The 16,770-nt window shown below is 44.3% G+C and overlaps 1 protein-coding gene across 4 annotated transcripts in view; it reads left to right on the forward strand.

The window, feature by feature from the left end:
* Nucleotides 1–16,770, forward strand: part of LOC110498372 (AT-rich interactive domain-containing protein 1B) — a 309,442-nt gene that overhangs the window by 68,037 nt on the left and 224,635 nt on the right. For 2 of the 4 annotated variants that reach the window (XM_036954974.2, XM_090211432.1), the window contains exon 4: nt 14,366–14,482. The exons of the other annotated variants lie outside the window; for them this stretch is intronic. In XM_036954974.2, coding sequence (XP_036810869.2) covers nt 14,366–14,482 — 117 coding nt within the window. The remainder of the gene's footprint in view (nt 1–14,365; nt 14,483–16,770) is intronic. 4 annotated transcript variants of the gene reach the window in all.

The raw sequence follows: 16,770 nt of genomic DNA on the forward strand, positions 1-16,770 counted from the left end.
TGTGTGTGCGAGCATGTGTGTTTGTTTTACAATAGAGAAAGTACTACCTTCGTTCCCCCTGACCTATGTTATTGTGGCTGTATGATTGGGAGCTCATCTCAGCTCCCAATCATAAAGAAAGGTCACCATTCAACCTTTTTACAGCATTCTGTGCCGATCAATGAAAACACTGTAAGAGAGATTTGGATGTCATTGTGGTTGTGACCCCTCTCCCAAGACCTCTACTTACCAAAGGATAGAAGTTCCACCCTGTGTGATTAGGGTGGTTAGCCGTTCCTCTCCACATCCATGAGCCCAGGTGAGAGGACATCCTTCACTTGATTGAGTGATTGCAGCTTCTTTGACATCATATTTGCTGTGAAACTCAAGGTTCCTTCAGAAAAGGCAGGAAGCCTAGTGGTTAGAGCGTAGGACTAGGAACCGGAAGGTTGCAAGACCGGATCCCTGAGCTGACCAGGTAAAAATCTGTCGAACTGCACCTGAATAGGCAGTTAACCCACTGTTCATAGGCCGTCATTGAAAATAACAATTTGTTCTTAACTGACATTCCTAGTTAAATAAAGGAAATGAAAAAATGGCTATTAGCCTTATTTTATAGCCCTCTGAAGGGCAAGTGCTCTTTATTGGACAATGTTTCACTGGCTTTGTGATTCTGACCTATCAGCTGATGCTTCAAAACATCTCAGAAATACACCTTAATTGATGAGGGGGAATGAAAACCATTGGTCTTTCTTATAGTCTCAAGTAATTCATGAATTGCTGTAAGAACTCCTAACAGCAGAGTACCTCTGACTGGTGGGTTGCTAACCTGGTCATCTTCTACCTGCTCCCTGCCTTCCTGTCACCAACGGGTCTAATTCTCTCTACATCTGCTTTGATAAGACCAAACACTCTGACATGTTCCTCTCTGCCTCCCTCACTAAGAAGGCTCTTCCCTTTATGTGTGTGTGTGTGTGTGTGTGTGTGTGTGTGCTCGCTTCCCCAGCAGATAGACAGACACCTTTCCTTCTCCGGCTGCCATTCTCTTATCTTCCTAGGTAGCTAGGAGTGTGTTTTGTAGTGACTGGAACATCCATGCCCAAGTTGCTACAGTATCTAGGTCCTTTATCTAACTGAAGGTTGCAGAGTGTGAAAGGACTACTCCAGTGTGAGGATTTGTGGTGTTGTTCACACTGTTACCAGGCAGGGCCATCGATTGGTTACACCTTAAGCCAGGGATCATCAACTAGATTCAGCTGCGGGCCGAATTTTCTTGGGCGAATGGTCAGGGGGCCAGAACGAAATTACAAATAACTTGTAGACTATAATTTGACCGCAAGAATCCCAAACAGATATATTTGACTAAAACATTATAATTTCAAACATTTGTAGACGATCACGTGTCTCTCTATTAGGATGTGTGAATACTTGGGAACAGATTTCCTAAATAAAAGTAACTTGGAGCTGATTTCCTGGTGTTTTTACACTCTTTTATGTCCAACAATTAATTTATTTTTTATTTTTTATCTATATATTTTTGCTCAGAAAACTTTGGGGGCCAAATAAAACCACCAGTTGGGAAACTCTGCCTTCATCTATGACAATTTGTTGTAGTTTCTGAGGAGTGACAAACAAAGATTTCACAAACAAGAAGTGTACTTTATTGCTCCTCATTTCTTCAATGAAAGTGTCCAGTCTGTTCCTCTGTGAGACTGCTTATCTCTAGGGCTGTTTCCTGTTTCCTGTATTACTTCCAACTTCCATCTTCTCTCTGAGCTGCTGCTGGCCCCACTCTGCTCTGCTGTGCTCTGCGTTGCTCTGCTCTGCTGTGCTCTGCGGTGCTCTGCTCTGCGGTGCTGTACTCTGCTCTGCTGTGCTCTGCTCTGCTGTGCTCTGCTCTGCTGTGCTCTGCTCTGCTGTGCTCTGCGGTGCTCTGCTCTGCGGTGCTCTGCTCTGCTGTGCTGTGCTCTGCTGTGCTGTGCTCTGCTGTGCTTTGCTCTGCTGTGCTCTGCTGTGCTTTGCTCTGCTGAGCTCTGCTCTGCTCTGCTCTGCTATGCTCTGCTGTGCTGTGCTTTGCTCTGCTCTGCTGTGCTCTGCTGTGCTCTGCTGTGCTTTGCTCTGCTGTGCTCTGCTGTGCTCTGCTCTGCTGTGCTTTGCTCTGCTCTGCTGTGCTCTGCTCTGCTCTGCTGTGCTCTGCTCTGCTGTGCTCTGCTCTGCTGTGCTTTGCTCTGCTGTGCTCTGCTCTGCTCTGCTGTGCTTTGCTCTGCTGTGCTTTGCTCTGCTCTGCTGTGCTCTGCTCTGCTGTGCTTTGCTCTGCTGTGCTCTGCTCTGCTCTGCTGTGCTCTGCTCTGCTGTGCTTTGCTCTGCTGTGCTCTGCTCTGCTCTGCTGTGCTTTGCTCTGCTGTGCTCTGCTCTGCTCCAAGGTTAATTAAAACACTGTCACATTGGCTGGCTGCCCGCCTTTACCGCTACTCCTGCTCTCGCTGCCACCCACGACCACCGATAGCACGCTACACGGCGCAGTGTACCCGAGGATGCCACGGCAACAACTGACTGGGAGAGGGGTGATGGAGGGAGGGAGGGAGAGAAGGGGGAGAGTGCGGGAGAGGCAGGGCTATTCAAAGTTCAATGTCATTAATTGGTCAGCATTTGAATATTAACTGAGAAATCTGTTAATTAACTGGATAATAAAAGGGCTGCTTCGATTGGGAGGGGAGAGAGGGATGAAGGGAGGGAGGGCTGTGGAAATAGAGGGCATATGGCAGAGGAAGCCGGGTGCCAGGCGATAAGAGGGACCCATCCGTGGTATAGGTTTGGCCACTGTAATTTGCAGGAGCTGCTTTAATTGTCATAACCTTTTAAATGGCATAGTTTATCAGAGTCCTCTAAATGTCCCTTCGTATCGCCACGGTAACCAGCACAGTGCTCCTATTGGCTGCCTGAAACAAGCACTTAAGCCTGATGAGTTTAGAAAAAAATAGAAAGCCGGAAAAAACGGTTAGTTAGATTTTTTTTTTTGAGGGGGGGAGGGCTTCTGTCGGTTGGATTGGGTTTTTAGTTGTGTGTTTGCACATCTCTGCTGACTGACACTTTCTAATTGCGTGTCTGGAATGCGTTGTGGTGTTTTTCTGATTTATGTTTGTATGTACCATTGTGATTCAAATGCAATTGCGAGGTGTTTTTTGAAAGGGTTTGAACAGTCTTAATCACACTGTAGAGGGTAGTATTTAGCGCTCTGGGGGGGGGGTCCCTCCCTGGCTGGCTCTCTGTCACTGGGCTGGGTAATGGTTGTAGAGCGAGGATCAGTACTGCAGCGTATAGGTATGCACCAAGACACGCACGCACTCACACACAATGGCAGAAACAGTCGGATATGGGTAGTGTATGCACACACACGTATCCTTTGAAAAGGGATTGCAACATATTAGTCTTTGCATTAACCAAAATCTGTGAGGCAGTCAGTCAGTCCGTTGTCCTTTCTACTCTAGAGGGACTGCTGCATTGTCTTTCAGTCCTGTCTGATCCAAGCTGTCAGTTTATACTGAATCTAGTTTCTGCATTACAGGCCTAAATAAGAGCTGCCATTTTCTCCCTGGCAACTCCTCTCTCTCTCTCCCTACTGTAATATTGTGCAACTTGCTGATTGCTTCAATTATGGCATCCCAATCTGAGGTGCCATTGTTGTCTGTGCTAATGATGTGCAGGACCATGAATATGGATGGCCTGCATCTCCCCTCCCCACTCCTCACCCTCTACTCTACTCTCCTCTCTGCTGCTGCCTGCCTGTCTTTGTCTGTCCCTGTTCCCTGTTCTCTGTCATGTCTCTGATGTGCTGTGCTTTGTGTACACAGACGTGCGTTTGTATTTATAAACGTCATGATTTTCCCATCCTCTGCTTTAAATATGAACGCTAAAAATATCCCCCTCAAGAACAATCAGAAGCAGACACGCACACATACGGGCGCACACACACACTCACACGCATACACACACATGGCTCAGGTGAAGCAGGCATGAGAGGATCCATCCTCTGGCCAGTGTGATTCAACTCAGTTTGGCTGTTAGAAGTGTCACTGTCTCTCTGTGGTGCTCCCATCACTCTTCTACAACTTCTGTGTGAAGTACATGACAGTACTGTGTGTATCTATGTGGTGACGCTCCATATCACCCACTGTTATATCTTTCTCCCTATTGTTCTTTCTATCTTTCTCCCTATTGTGCTCTCCCTCTTTCTCTCTCTTTCCCTCTCTCTCTCTCTCTCTCTCTCTCTCTCTCTCTCTCTCTCTCTCTCTCTCTCTCTCTCTCTCTCCTCTGCTTACAACATAGTCTCACTCCCCTCCTTCCCCATTTCCCACTCCCTCCCTCCTTTCTGTCCTCTCTGTGTGAAGGGGTGACAGGCATGGGGAGGTTGCCCAGTGGAAATCCGAACTAGCTGTCCTCAGGGGGCCAGGGATAGGCTGGGGCCACTGGGCTTTTTAAAGACGCGCAATTAAGCTTAATTTTTAATGAATATTAATGGAATTAGTGGCAGATTGGCGGAGATCTGCATCTGTGACGGTGTGGGAATAACATTAATTTGGTAGTCATGAGGCAGGAGAGATGGAGGCAAGGATGGATGGATGGAAGGAAAGAGAGAGAGAAGAGGAGAGGGCCCTGCCACTGACAGATACTGTATATCTTTCATTTATGAATGCTTTCTATCCATCTCCAAGCCCAGACAAACAGCCTACTCACCAGTTATCAGTCTATATATGTAATACTAACTCCTAACTCCCCATGGCTGTCTAACATAATTTCAGTCAGATTCCTGCATTCCCTCATGTACTTCAAATCCTTTTTCTTCAATACCCTCTTTTCTATTACGCTAAGATGTAGCCTTGTTAAAAACACTGTGTGTGTGTGTGTGTGTGTGTGTGTGTGTGTGTGTGTGTGTGTGTGTGTGTGTGTGTGTGTGTGTGTGTGTGTGTGTGTGTGTGTGTGAAGACAGGAATAAGTGTAGCTCCAGGCGTAAGGTGTGGAGGAGTGGATGATATTCTAGCTGCTCATCATAGCTTCTAAATTAGCTCAGAAATTACTATTTTCAAGAAAATGACTAAAAATACATGAAGCAAAATTAGACTAACCTCACTTTGGCTGTACTCATTGATTCTCTCTCTTGCTCCATCTCTCTCTCTCCCTCTGTCTCTCTCTATTGCTCTCTCTCCCACTCTCTCTCTCCCTCTGTCTCACTCTCAGTCTGTGTAATCTGAGGGAAATATGTCTCTCTAATATGGTCATACATTAGGCAGGAGGTTAGGAAGTGCATCTCAGTTTCCACCTCATTTTGTGGGCAGTGAGCACACAGCCTGTCTTCTCTTGAGAGCCAGGTCTGCCAAACTGCAGCGTTTCTCAATAGCAAGCTATGCTCACTGAGTCTGTACCTAGTCAAAGCTTTCCTTAAGTTTGGGTCAGTCACAGTGGTCAGGCTGTGGCTGTGTACTCTCTGTTTAGGGCCAAACAGCATTATAGTTTGCTCTGTTTTTTGCTCATTCTTTCCAATGTGTCAAGTAATTATCTTTTTGATTTCTAATGATATGGTTGGGTCTAATTGTGTTGCTGTCCTGGGGCTCTGTGGGGTCTGTTTGTGTTTGTGAACAGAGCCCCAGCACCAGCTTGCTTAGAAGACTCTTCTCCAGGTTCATCTCTCTGTAGGTGATGGGTTTGTTATGGAAGGTTTGGGAATCGCTTCCTTTTAGGAGGTTGTAGAATTGAACGGTTCTTTTCTGGATTTTGATAATTAGCGGGTATCGGCGTAATTCTGCTCTGCATGCATTATTTGGCCCTGTAATTTGTACACAGAGGATGTTTTTGCAGAATTTTGCATGCAGAAGTTGTATTTGTGGTCCTGGCAACTGGACCTTTTTTGGAACACCATTATTTTTGTCTTACTGAGATTTACTGTCCAGGTCTGACTGAATCTGTGCAGAAGATCTAGGTGCTGCTGTAGGCCCTCCTTGGTTGAGGACAGAAGCACCAGATCATCAGCAAACAGTAAACATTTGACTTCAGATTCAAGTAGGGTGAGACCGGGTGCTGCAGACAGTTCTAGTGCCGTCGCCAATTCGTTGATATATATGTTGAAGAGGGTGGGGCTTAAGCTGACATTTTTAACTGCACACTTGTTGTTTATGTACATGGATTTTATAATGTTGTATGTTTGTCCCCCAACACCACTTTCCATCAATTTGTGTAGCAGACTCTCATGCCAAATTGAGTCAAAAGCTTTTTTGAAATCAACAACGCATGAGAAGAGTTTGCCTTTGACATTTGCTCAGTACATTGTTTTCACTGAGGAAATGTACGAGTCTGCTGTTAATGATAATGCAGAGGATTTTCCCAAGGCTGCTGTTGACGCATATCCCACGGTAGTTATTGGGATCAAATCTGTCTCCACTTTTGTGGATTAGGGTGATCAGACCTTGGTCCCAAATATTGGGGAATATGCCAGAGGATAATGTTAAAGAGTTTTAGTGTAGCCAGTTGGAATTTGTTGTCTGTATATTTGATCATTTCATTGAGGATACCATCAACACCACAGGCCTTTTTGGGTTGGAGGGTTTGCATTTTGTCCTGTAGTTCATTAAATGTAATTGGAGAATCCAGTGGGTTCTGGTAGTCTGTAATAGTTGATTCTAAGATTTGTATTTTATAATGTATATGTTTGTGTTGTTTGTTCTTTGTTATAGGGCCAAAAAGACTAGATAAGTGGTTTACCCATACATCTCTGTTTTGGATAGATAACTCCTCGTGTTGTTGATTGTTTAGAGTTTTACAATTTCCTCACAAGTGGTTAGTCTATGGGTTCTTCAATTACATTGAGCTGTTCCTTCTTTTTCCATAGTGTATTTCTGTATTGTTTTAGTGATTCACCTTAGTGAAGGCATAGAGGTTTTCTGGGTCTCTATGTTTTTGGTTGGATAATTTTCTCAATTTCTTTCTTAGGTTTTGCATTCTTCATCAAACCATTTGTGACTCACCACCTAGATTTGGTCTTATGTAGCAACATTTGTAATTGTGTTTTTTACATTGGATAAAAGTAGAGACTAAGAGCTACAAAATGGTATATCATACTGCATTGTTGAGGAACAATGGGAAAGTAATTATTGTAAACTTGTAAACTCACTTTTGAGAAAATGGCCTTTGAATGTTTTGGTATCTAGTGAAGAGCTCTTCTTTGTCTACACCCATTCAGCATCTTTCACACCCTCTTAAGCTTTAGCCCCACCCATCTTGTTTCACCCTCGGAGTGTTTAGAGCACAGACTTGATGCTCTGGCCAATGATTTGTTTACCTCTGGATGACATGAAAACAGCCTAACCAGCTCTGATGGCAACAATTTAATTATGCTTCTTTGCAGTTTACTGACACCTGCCATATTCACTTTAGCTTAAGACATTAAGACAACGTGTAAAATTACACGTCGCGTAATGTTATCTAACGAGCCAGCCAGCTAACTTTATCTAGCTAAACAACAATGAACATAGTGCCAAATCATGTCATTACTACAATGCATGACTATGCTGGGAGCTAACCATCCAGGTTCAATGTTAGCTAGCTAACATTAGGCTGCAACTAGCAAAGCAAACAGCTCTGGGATACGAATAACAACATCAGCTAGGGAGCCAGCCAGCTAATGTTAGCTAGCTAGCTAACAGTACACTTTAGCTTAAGACATGCAGCTAGTTAGCTAGGTAAACAATGAACTTAGCTAGGTAAACAATGTGTAAAATCATACATCACATAACGTTAGCTAACGAGCCAGCCAGCTAACCTTAGCTAGTTAAACAACAATGAACATAGTGCCAAATCATGTCGTTACCACACTGCATGAATATGCTGGGAGCAAACCAACCAGGTTCAATGTTAGCTAGCTAACATTAGGCTCTAACTAGCAAAGCAAACAGCTCTCGGATATGAATAACAACATCAGCTAGGGAGCCAGCCAGCTAATGTTAGCTAGCTAGCTAACAGTACATTTTAGCTTGAAATGAAACCACTTTCTGTCAAAATTAAAAACGTGTAATATCTGAAAATGTAGCTAGCTAACTCTAGACTATCTTACCTGTATACATCATCATGCATGATGGACGCGTCTTCCTGTCATGGATGCCATGCAACAGTTGCCGTTAGTTTGATGATGTAATCTGGAGACAGGTGTTTTCTCCATCTCTTTAGCTATCATACTCTAATTCCACTGATTTCTTGATCACTGAACTTGATCCTTCACAGGGGTGGAGCAATACTTACCTTATGCAGCTCCACTACACAAAACATTTTTTAAAAAGCCGCGTTCGACAGGACTACCAACACAGACTGACCAGCTCAAAAAGACAAAAGCCATCTATATGGCAGACCAATCCGAACTCCTCTCTCGGCATGCCCAGCCCACTCATTATCTCAGCCAATCATGGCTAGTGGGAAGGTTGCTGACTTTTTTTATGGCTTAACCAACAAGGATCGTAATTTAACAATTGTATTCGTATTTACAGATGGCATACAAGTATGTTATTAAGGCTCATGAAAGTTCACATGTTCGAGAAAGGCATTTCTGCCAAAAACGCATTTTGATCTAAAACATTTTTTACTTTCAAACGGCACTCCTGTGAAGTTGTGACTTGCGACAAACACCTAGTTTACTGAATCGGGTCACATTTGTCATTGTTGTTAATTTTCTTCAGTTTTCTGTTTGAAATTTTTAGATTTGATAGGGAAGCTGAGAGGTCAAATATACTGTTTAGATTTTCTACTGGCAAGTTTTATCCAGGATGTTGTCTAAAGGGATTTCATTTTTTGTTGCCTGATTGTTTTTTGGTAAGTTGCCACACTACTTTCCTTCCATCTATAGCATTTCTTAATATTATTCAGTTATTTTGGCTTTGATGCCTCATGATTCAGTATTGCTCTGTTCAAGTAGACTGTGATTTTTCTGTGATCTGATAGGGGTGTCAGTGGGCTGACTGTGAATGCTCTGAGAGACACTGGGTTGAGGTCAGTGATAAAGTAGTCTATAATACTAGTGCCAAGAAATGAGCTATAGGTGTATCTACCATAGGAGTCCCCCCGAAGCCTACCATTGACTATGTACATACCCAGCGTGCGACAGAGCAGCAGGAGTTGTGACTCGTTTTTGTTGGTTATGTTGTTGTAGTTGTGCCTAGGGGGGCAAATGGGGGATGGAATGCTGTCACCTCCAGGCAGGTGTTTGTCCCCCTATGTGCTGAGGGTGTCAGGTTTTTGTCCTTTTCTGGCATTTGGGTCACCACAGATTAGTACATGTTCCTGGGCCTGAAAATGATTGATTTCTCCTCCAGGATGGAGAAGTTGTCTTCATTAAAGTATGGAGATTCTAATGGGGGGATATAGGTAGCACACAGGAGGACATTTTTCTCTGTTAAGATCATTTCCTTTTGAATTTCTAGCCAAATGTAAAATGTTCCTGTTTTGATTAGTTTAATATAGTGAGTTATGTCTGTTCTAAACCAAATTAGAATTTCCCCCCGAGTCCCTTCCCTGTTTCACGAATGATAGTTTGGTAGATGGGACTACCAGCTCTCTCTAGAGGGCAACCAGTGGGTTCATCTCCTCTATACCATGTTTATTGTAGGATGAGAAGTTCTGTAATTCTGAAGTCCAGGTTCCTGCTCTTTAGGCCAAAGGCAGATGACCTCAGGCCTTGGATATAGTAAAAGCTTTGTGTTCAGTAAAGTGTCCAATGGTGTTAGTTGTGTGGTTTGGCACATGTCATTGGCTTGGGCTAGTGTAAGAGTGGGGGTTGGGCCTGTTTGCCTGCTCACGGCCTGGGCATATGTGTGACTTTCATGTCGAGGCTCTCTTTGCGGGAGTGGGGGGCATGGGGTGGGCAGGAGGGGCATAGGTCTGATCTGAGGGGGCCTAAATGGGGTGTGGGCATGGTTGACTTGAGGTGGGGTGTTGATTGATTGGGGTGGGGATGTGGCTTGAGGGGGGGGGTCTTGCAGGTCTGGGAGAGTGTCTTGCTGGTCTGGGCAGGGTGTCTTGCTGGTCTGGGCAGGGTGTCTATTGATCTGTAGCTCCTGTGTGTTGTGTTGGGGCTGTGTTTGATGGTGATGTCCTTTAGGGTCCGGGCAAAGGTGGGCACTGCTGCCTTGTATCGGTGGACCTGGTCGTAAAGACTGTTCAAGTCCAGGGTGGAGTGTTTGACCAGGTAAACATTCGGTTTTGAGGCACAGTCACGAGAAATACTTGTATGGTAGCAGAGTGAAAGTATTTTTGTGGTAGCAGGGTGGAGATAACCACTCGTGCGTTGGGGAAAGTAGAATAAGCTTTTTCAATCAATCCCTTGAGTGCTGTAGCCACCCTTTCCTGCTGTGTTTTCAGGTCGTTTGTGCCTGTTTGTATTATTATGTGGCTGGGTGAACCTAGTTGATCATCTCTCTCTCTCTCTCTCTCTCTCTCTCTCTCTCTCTCTCTCTCTCTCTCTCTCTCTCTCTCTCTCTCTCTCTCTCTCTCTCTCTCTCTCTCTCTCTCTCTCTCTCTCGCTATAGTGAAAGTAGGTGATGATGACAGGATGAACAGTTGCACTAGGTTAACATTACTATGACTCAGCTGTCTCAGCATTTCCTTCCAGTAAATGTACATCAAACACACACACACACACACACACACACACACACACACACACACACACACACACACACACACACACTTCTGCCTGAGTAAATATTTTACTTTGCTGTGTCGGCCCTGTTTTCAATAGGAGTTAGTGTACTGATGCGTGTGTGCCTGTGTCTGTATCTGTCAGTGTTTATGTACTCTAGTGGTGGTCAGTGGTGAGTGGTGAGTCGGGTGGTGGGTGGGGAGTGGGGTGGTGAGTGGAGTGGTGAAGGAGTGGTGAGTGGAGTGGTGAGTGGGGTGGTGAGTGGTGAGTGGAGTGGTGAGTGGATAGGTGAGTGTAGTGGTGAGGGGAGTGGTGAGTGGAGTGGTGAGGGAGTGGTGAGTGGGGTGGTGAGGGAGTGGTGAGTGGGGTGAGTGGAGTGGTGAGTGAAGTGGTGAGTGGAGTGGTGAGTGGTAAGGGAGTATCGAGTGGAGTGGTGAGTGGAGTGATGAGTGGTGAGTGGAGTGGTGAGAGGGGGGTGAGTGTTGAGAGGAGTGGTGAGTGGAGTGGTTAGTGGTGAGTGGGGTGGTGAGTGAAGTGGTGAGTGGTGAGTGGTGAGTGGAGTGGTGAGGGAGTGGTGAATGGGGTGGTGAGTGGTGAGAGAGTAGTGAGTGGGGTGGTGAGTGGAGTGGTGAGTTGTGAGTGGAGTGGTGAGTGGAGTGGTGAGGGGAGTGGTGAGTGGAGTGGTGAGTGTGAGTGGAGTGGTGAGTGTGAGTGGTGAGTGGTGGTGGTGAGCGAGTGGAGTGGAGTGGTGAGTGGAGTGGTGAGTGGTGAGGGGAGTGGTGAGTGGTGAGGGGAGGGGTGAGTGGAGTGGTGAGTGGAGTGGTGAGTGGAGTGGTGAGTGGAGTGGTGAGTGGCGTGGTGAGTGAAGTGGTGAGTGAAGTGGTGAGTGTAGTGGTGAGTGGAGTGGTGAGGAGAGTGGTGAGTGGAGTGGTGAGTGTGAGTGGTGAGTGGTGAGCGAGTGGAGTGGTGAGTGGAGTGGTGAGTGGAGTGGTGAGTGGTGAGGGGAGTGGTGAGTGGAGTGGTGAGTGGGGTAGTGAGTGGTGAGTGGAGTGGTGAGTGGAGTGGTGAGTGGTGAGGGGAGTGGTGAGGGGAGTGGTGAGTGGTGTGTGGAGTGGTGAGTGGTGTGTGGCCAGCCAAGTCTCAGGATGTGTGCATTAGACACTTCCTTTCTCCCCCCTTTCTACTTTATTTACCTTAGGAAGTGCTATATATTTTTGTAAGGAAAATTGCTGTGTGTTTTTATAGAGAGAAGGTGATGTATATTTGTGGAAGGGAAGCGATGTGTGTGTATTTGTGTAAGGAGAAGTGATGTGTGTGTATTTGTGTAAGGAGAAGTGATGTGTGTGTATTTGTGTAAGGAGAAGTGATGTGTGTGTATTTGTGTAAGGAGAAGTGATGTGTGTGTATTTGTGTAAGGAGAAGTGATGTGTGTGTATTTGTGTAAGGAGAAGCGATGTGTGTGTATTTGTGTAAGGAGAAGCGATGTGTGTGTATTTGTGTAAGGAGAAGCGATGTGTGTGTATTTGTGTAAGGAGAAGCGATGTGTGTGTATTTGTGTAAGGAGAAGCGATGTGTGTGTATTTGTGTAAGGAGAAGCGATGTGTGTGTATTTGTGTAAGGAGAAGTGATGTGTGTGTATTTGTGGAAGGAGAAGTGATGTGTGTGTATTTGTGTTAGGAGAAGTGATGTGTGTGTATTTGTGTAAGTGGTGCTGTACTAAATGAAAGACTTCACTGATCTACAGTAGAATGTAATAAAGGCAGCAGGTTGGCATGGTGCCAGTGTAGAGTAGATTGTACCCTGGTAGATCAACACAGGCCTGCATAGCGTTCAGGGAGGATACAGTCTTCACCACCATAGTACTAAATATAGAACCATGTCTATTTGTCTCGGTCCACGGTCAAATCCGCAATAGTCACCATCACCTCCACATTGCTGTTGTAATGGAGGTTGTTCTGTGTTAGTTCTCTCTCTGAGATGTTTAGAATGGAGGTTGTTCTGTGTTAGTTCTTTCTCTGAGATGTTTAGAATGTAGGTTGTTCTGTGTTTGTTCTCTCTCTGATATGTTTAGAATGGAGGTTGTTCTGTGTTAGTTCTCTCTCTGAGATGTTTAGAATGGAGGTTGTTCTGTGTTAGTTCTCTCTCTGAGATGTTTAGAATGGAGGTTGTTCTGTGTTAGTTCTCTCTCTGAGATGTTTAGAATGTAGGTTGTTCTGTGTTTGTTCTCTCTCTGATATGTTTAGAATGGAGGTTGTTCTGTGTTAGTTCTCTCTCTGAGATGTTTAGAATGGAGGTTGTTCTGTGTTAGTTCTCTCTCTGAGATGTTTAGAATGGAGGTTGTTCTGTGTTAGTTCTCTCTCTGAGATGTTTAGAATGGAGGTTGTTCTGTGTTTGTGGTATCAGCGATCGTGTAACCAGTAGAGAGATATAATCCTCTAAACGGATGCTTCCATTGTCCTGGTGTCTGTCTGATCGCTGAACACCATGTAGGATGAGCTGACTACTCAATGAAAGGGAGTCAATGAGAAAAATACATTTTTATCTCTGGAAAGAAAATTGGTTTACAGACTTAAATCTGGTTTTGATTATAGTAGAGAGAAAACAACTTAGGAGCAAGGATGAAAGTGTGTTTTTCAAGATATCAGATTAGGTGGAAAGACTGCTGTTGATGGGATCTTTTGTTATGGTGAGTGTTTCAATAACAATATATTCACCTACACTTGTGTCCACCTGTAGGGAGTTTATTGTCAAGTATTGGGTTACTTTGTGTCTTTGTGAGTGTGTATGAGTGTTTGTGTGTTTGGATGTGCTGCTGTAGTATTGATAGACTTGTCTCCTATGCTAAGCAGGGTAGCCTAGTGGTTAGAGTGTTGAACTAGTAAACAAAAGGTTGCAAGTTCAAATCCCCGAGCTGACAAGGTACAAATCTGTCGTTCTACCCCTGAACAGGCAGTTAACCCACTGTTCCTAGGCCGTCATTGAAAATAAGAATATGTTCTTAACTGCCATGCCTAGTTAAATAAAGGTTAAAAAAAATCTAGCAGCAATCAATTAGAACCTAATTACCATCTGGTATTACTGTCCCATATTGCCTTCTATCTATCTGGACTACTGTCTGACTGAGGGACACTCAGCTCTACTCTACCTGTTTACCCAACACACACACACACACACACTGTACCTGAGGTTTCAGAGCGAGACAGGCGTTCATGCCTCCTTTACAGCTAGTCAAAACATGGAGGGAGGGAGGCTAGCTCACTTTAATTCATCATGTGCTGTTAGAGCTGTAAGAGCTGTGCTTCATTCATCAGACCCCCTGTCCTGCCCCCCCCAAGAGACACACTGTAATGCATGATGTCATTTACTGTAAAACCCTTTTAAAGAATATATCTGTCTACACTCTCCCATTCTCTCTGTCTCTCTGTCTCTCACTCTGTCTCTCTTTCTCTCTCTCTTTCGCTCTCTCATTCATTCTCCCGCTTTCTCTTTCTTTCATTCTTTCTCTCTCATTCTCTCTCTCTCTCCATTGTCTCTCTCTAATTCATTCTCGCTCTTTCTCTTTCTTTATTTCATTCTCTCATTCTCTCTTTCATTCATTCTCTCTCTCTCGTTATCTCTCTCTGCCTTCTCTCGCTCTCTATTGCTATCCCGCTCTCTCCCTCTCTCTCTCTCTCTCTCTCTCTCTTTCTCTCTCTCTCTCCCTCTCTCCAGGAGGCTCCTCGGGAGAGTTACGGAGGCAGGAGTCAGCAGCAAGCCCCAGGGAATTCTGGGAAGGCCAACCAAGAGGACATGGGTCTGATCTCGCAGGACCGCCCCTCCAGCCTTCCAGTGAGTGACAGCTCTCCCAGCCAATCTCCACACATTATCCTTCTACTAAAGTGTCATATAGGAGTGTCACTTGAAAAAAGTCCCCTAATTTGAGAGTGTTAAATATGTAAAATATTGTAAACAATTGCAACCTGTGAAAGGATGAAATGAAAGGAAGAGGGGAAGAGAATAAGAGATAAACACTCACTGCAACCCATCCCCTTTCTCTTCCTACCGCTTCCTCTGTGCTCCCTGAGCCGCCAGCGCTGAAATGGTGGAGAGCCCTGTCACTCATGGCTGTATCAGAGTTCCGTGCTTTAATCAGACCTGCTGATTCCCTGTAGGCTTCTCTTCACCCTCAGTCTCTGAGGGCAGACCTAGATTTCACTGGCCATTTCAGATCTAATGCCCACCTGAACACAACGCCAAGCTGTTGTGACTGGCACTGCCTACACAAGTAGAAAAGACCACCTTAGATTAGGCTCTGCTACACTAGGTATCGTTAGAGCAAAACAGGAGAGGAGATGAGGAGAGGAAAGGAAGGGAGAGGAGAGAAGAGGAAAGGAGAGAGGAGGAGAGGAAAGAGGACAAGTGGAGAGAGGAGGAGGGAAGAGATTAAAGAAGAGATGTGGAGAGGAGTGGATGAGAGGGGTGAAGAGAGGAGGTGAGGTGTACAAGGGGAATATTCAGAGCTATATTCTGTCTCACACACTCATTTGGTTTAATTAGAATGGGTCTTGGAAGTGCCCTCTCTGCTCGTTTTTAAGGTAGTCAATATGGAGGAAGTAGAACAGCACAGGGACCATCATACTCACATCCCTCACATCCCTCTCTTTCAATTACTCCCTCTCTCTTTCTGTCCCTCTCATCTTCTGCTTTCCTCTCTTTCTCTCTCTTTTAACTGTCCCTCTTTACTGAGGCATAACCCTCTACTGTCTCACTCTGTCACATGCTGCCCATTCTACTTTTCTCTCTTCCACCCTCCTGTCATTCCCTCTCTCTGTCTCTGAACCAATATCAATTCAATTCAATTCAATTGAAGGGCTTTACTGGCATGGGAAACATATGTTTACATTGCCAAAACAAGTGAGGTACAAAATAAACAAAAGTTAAATAAACAATAAAAATTGACAGTAAACATTACAATCCCTAAAGTTCCAAAAGAATAAAGATATTTCAAATGTCATATTATGTATATATACAGTGTTATAACGATGTGCAAATAGTACAAAAGGGAAAATAAATAAACGTAAATATAGGTTGTATTTACAATGGTGTTTGTTCTTCACTGGTTGCCATTTTCTTGTGGCAACAGGTCACAGACCTTGCTGCTGTAATGGCAGACTTTAGTATTTCACCCAATAGATATATGAGTTTATATAAATAAAATAAATCTAATTCTTTGTTGAGTTGTGTAATCTGAGGGACATATGTGTCTCATACATTTGGAAGGAGGTTAGAAAGTGCAGCTCAGTTTCCACCTCATTTTGTGGGCAGTGTGTACAGTGCCTGTCTTTTGAGAGCCAGGTCTGCCTACGGTCTGCCTTTCTCAATAGTAAGGCTATGCTCACTGCAAGTTAGTGCAAATTTGACCACCACAGGGCATCTTGGAGAAGCGTTTGATAGTCTTCAATATTGGCATTACTAGAGACTATAAAACCTTTTTGGTAAGAACATAATATATGGGATTGATTTTTAAGAAATGTAGCTTAATTAATTTGATTAATATTATGGTGTTTCTATTCCAAGGCAAAACAAAAAACAAAACCCTCAGGGTTTTCATCAGGATGAATTCGGGAAAATATAGCGCTGTACAACGTGATGGTCGGGAGTAGGCTACAGTACTAAGAGCATAAGAGGATTGGAGGATTCAAAATTAATATCTAAGGGGCATACCATTTCCACACCGTAATTGTAGTGTAACCAATACCCAAACGGAGATTCAGTGAAAATAAAAATGTCATTGATTTATCAAGACCAGTCCCCATGCTTGTTTCATAGCAGCGCGAAACAATGCTGAAATAGCTATTGCTTGATATCCTATTGCTTCTAACTTCAATATGCTTTTTAAATACAGTGCCTTGCGAAAGTATTTGGCCCCCTTGAACTTTGCGACCTTTTGCCACATTTCAGGCTTCAAACATAAAGATATAAAACTGTATTTTTTTGTGAAGAATCAACAACAAGTGGGACACAATCATGAAGTGGAACGACATTCATTGGATATTTCAAACTTTTTTAACAAATCAAAAACTGAAAAATTGGGCGTGCAAAATTACTCAGCCCCTTTACTTTCAGTGCAGCAAACT

This window comes from Oncorhynchus mykiss, chromosome 19 (genome assembly GCF_057628025.1).
Source record: "Oncorhynchus mykiss isolate SJ-2025 chromosome 19, ASM5762802v1, whole genome shotgun sequence".
Lineage (NCBI taxonomy): Eukaryota > Metazoa > Chordata > Actinopteri > Salmoniformes > Salmonidae > Oncorhynchus > Oncorhynchus mykiss.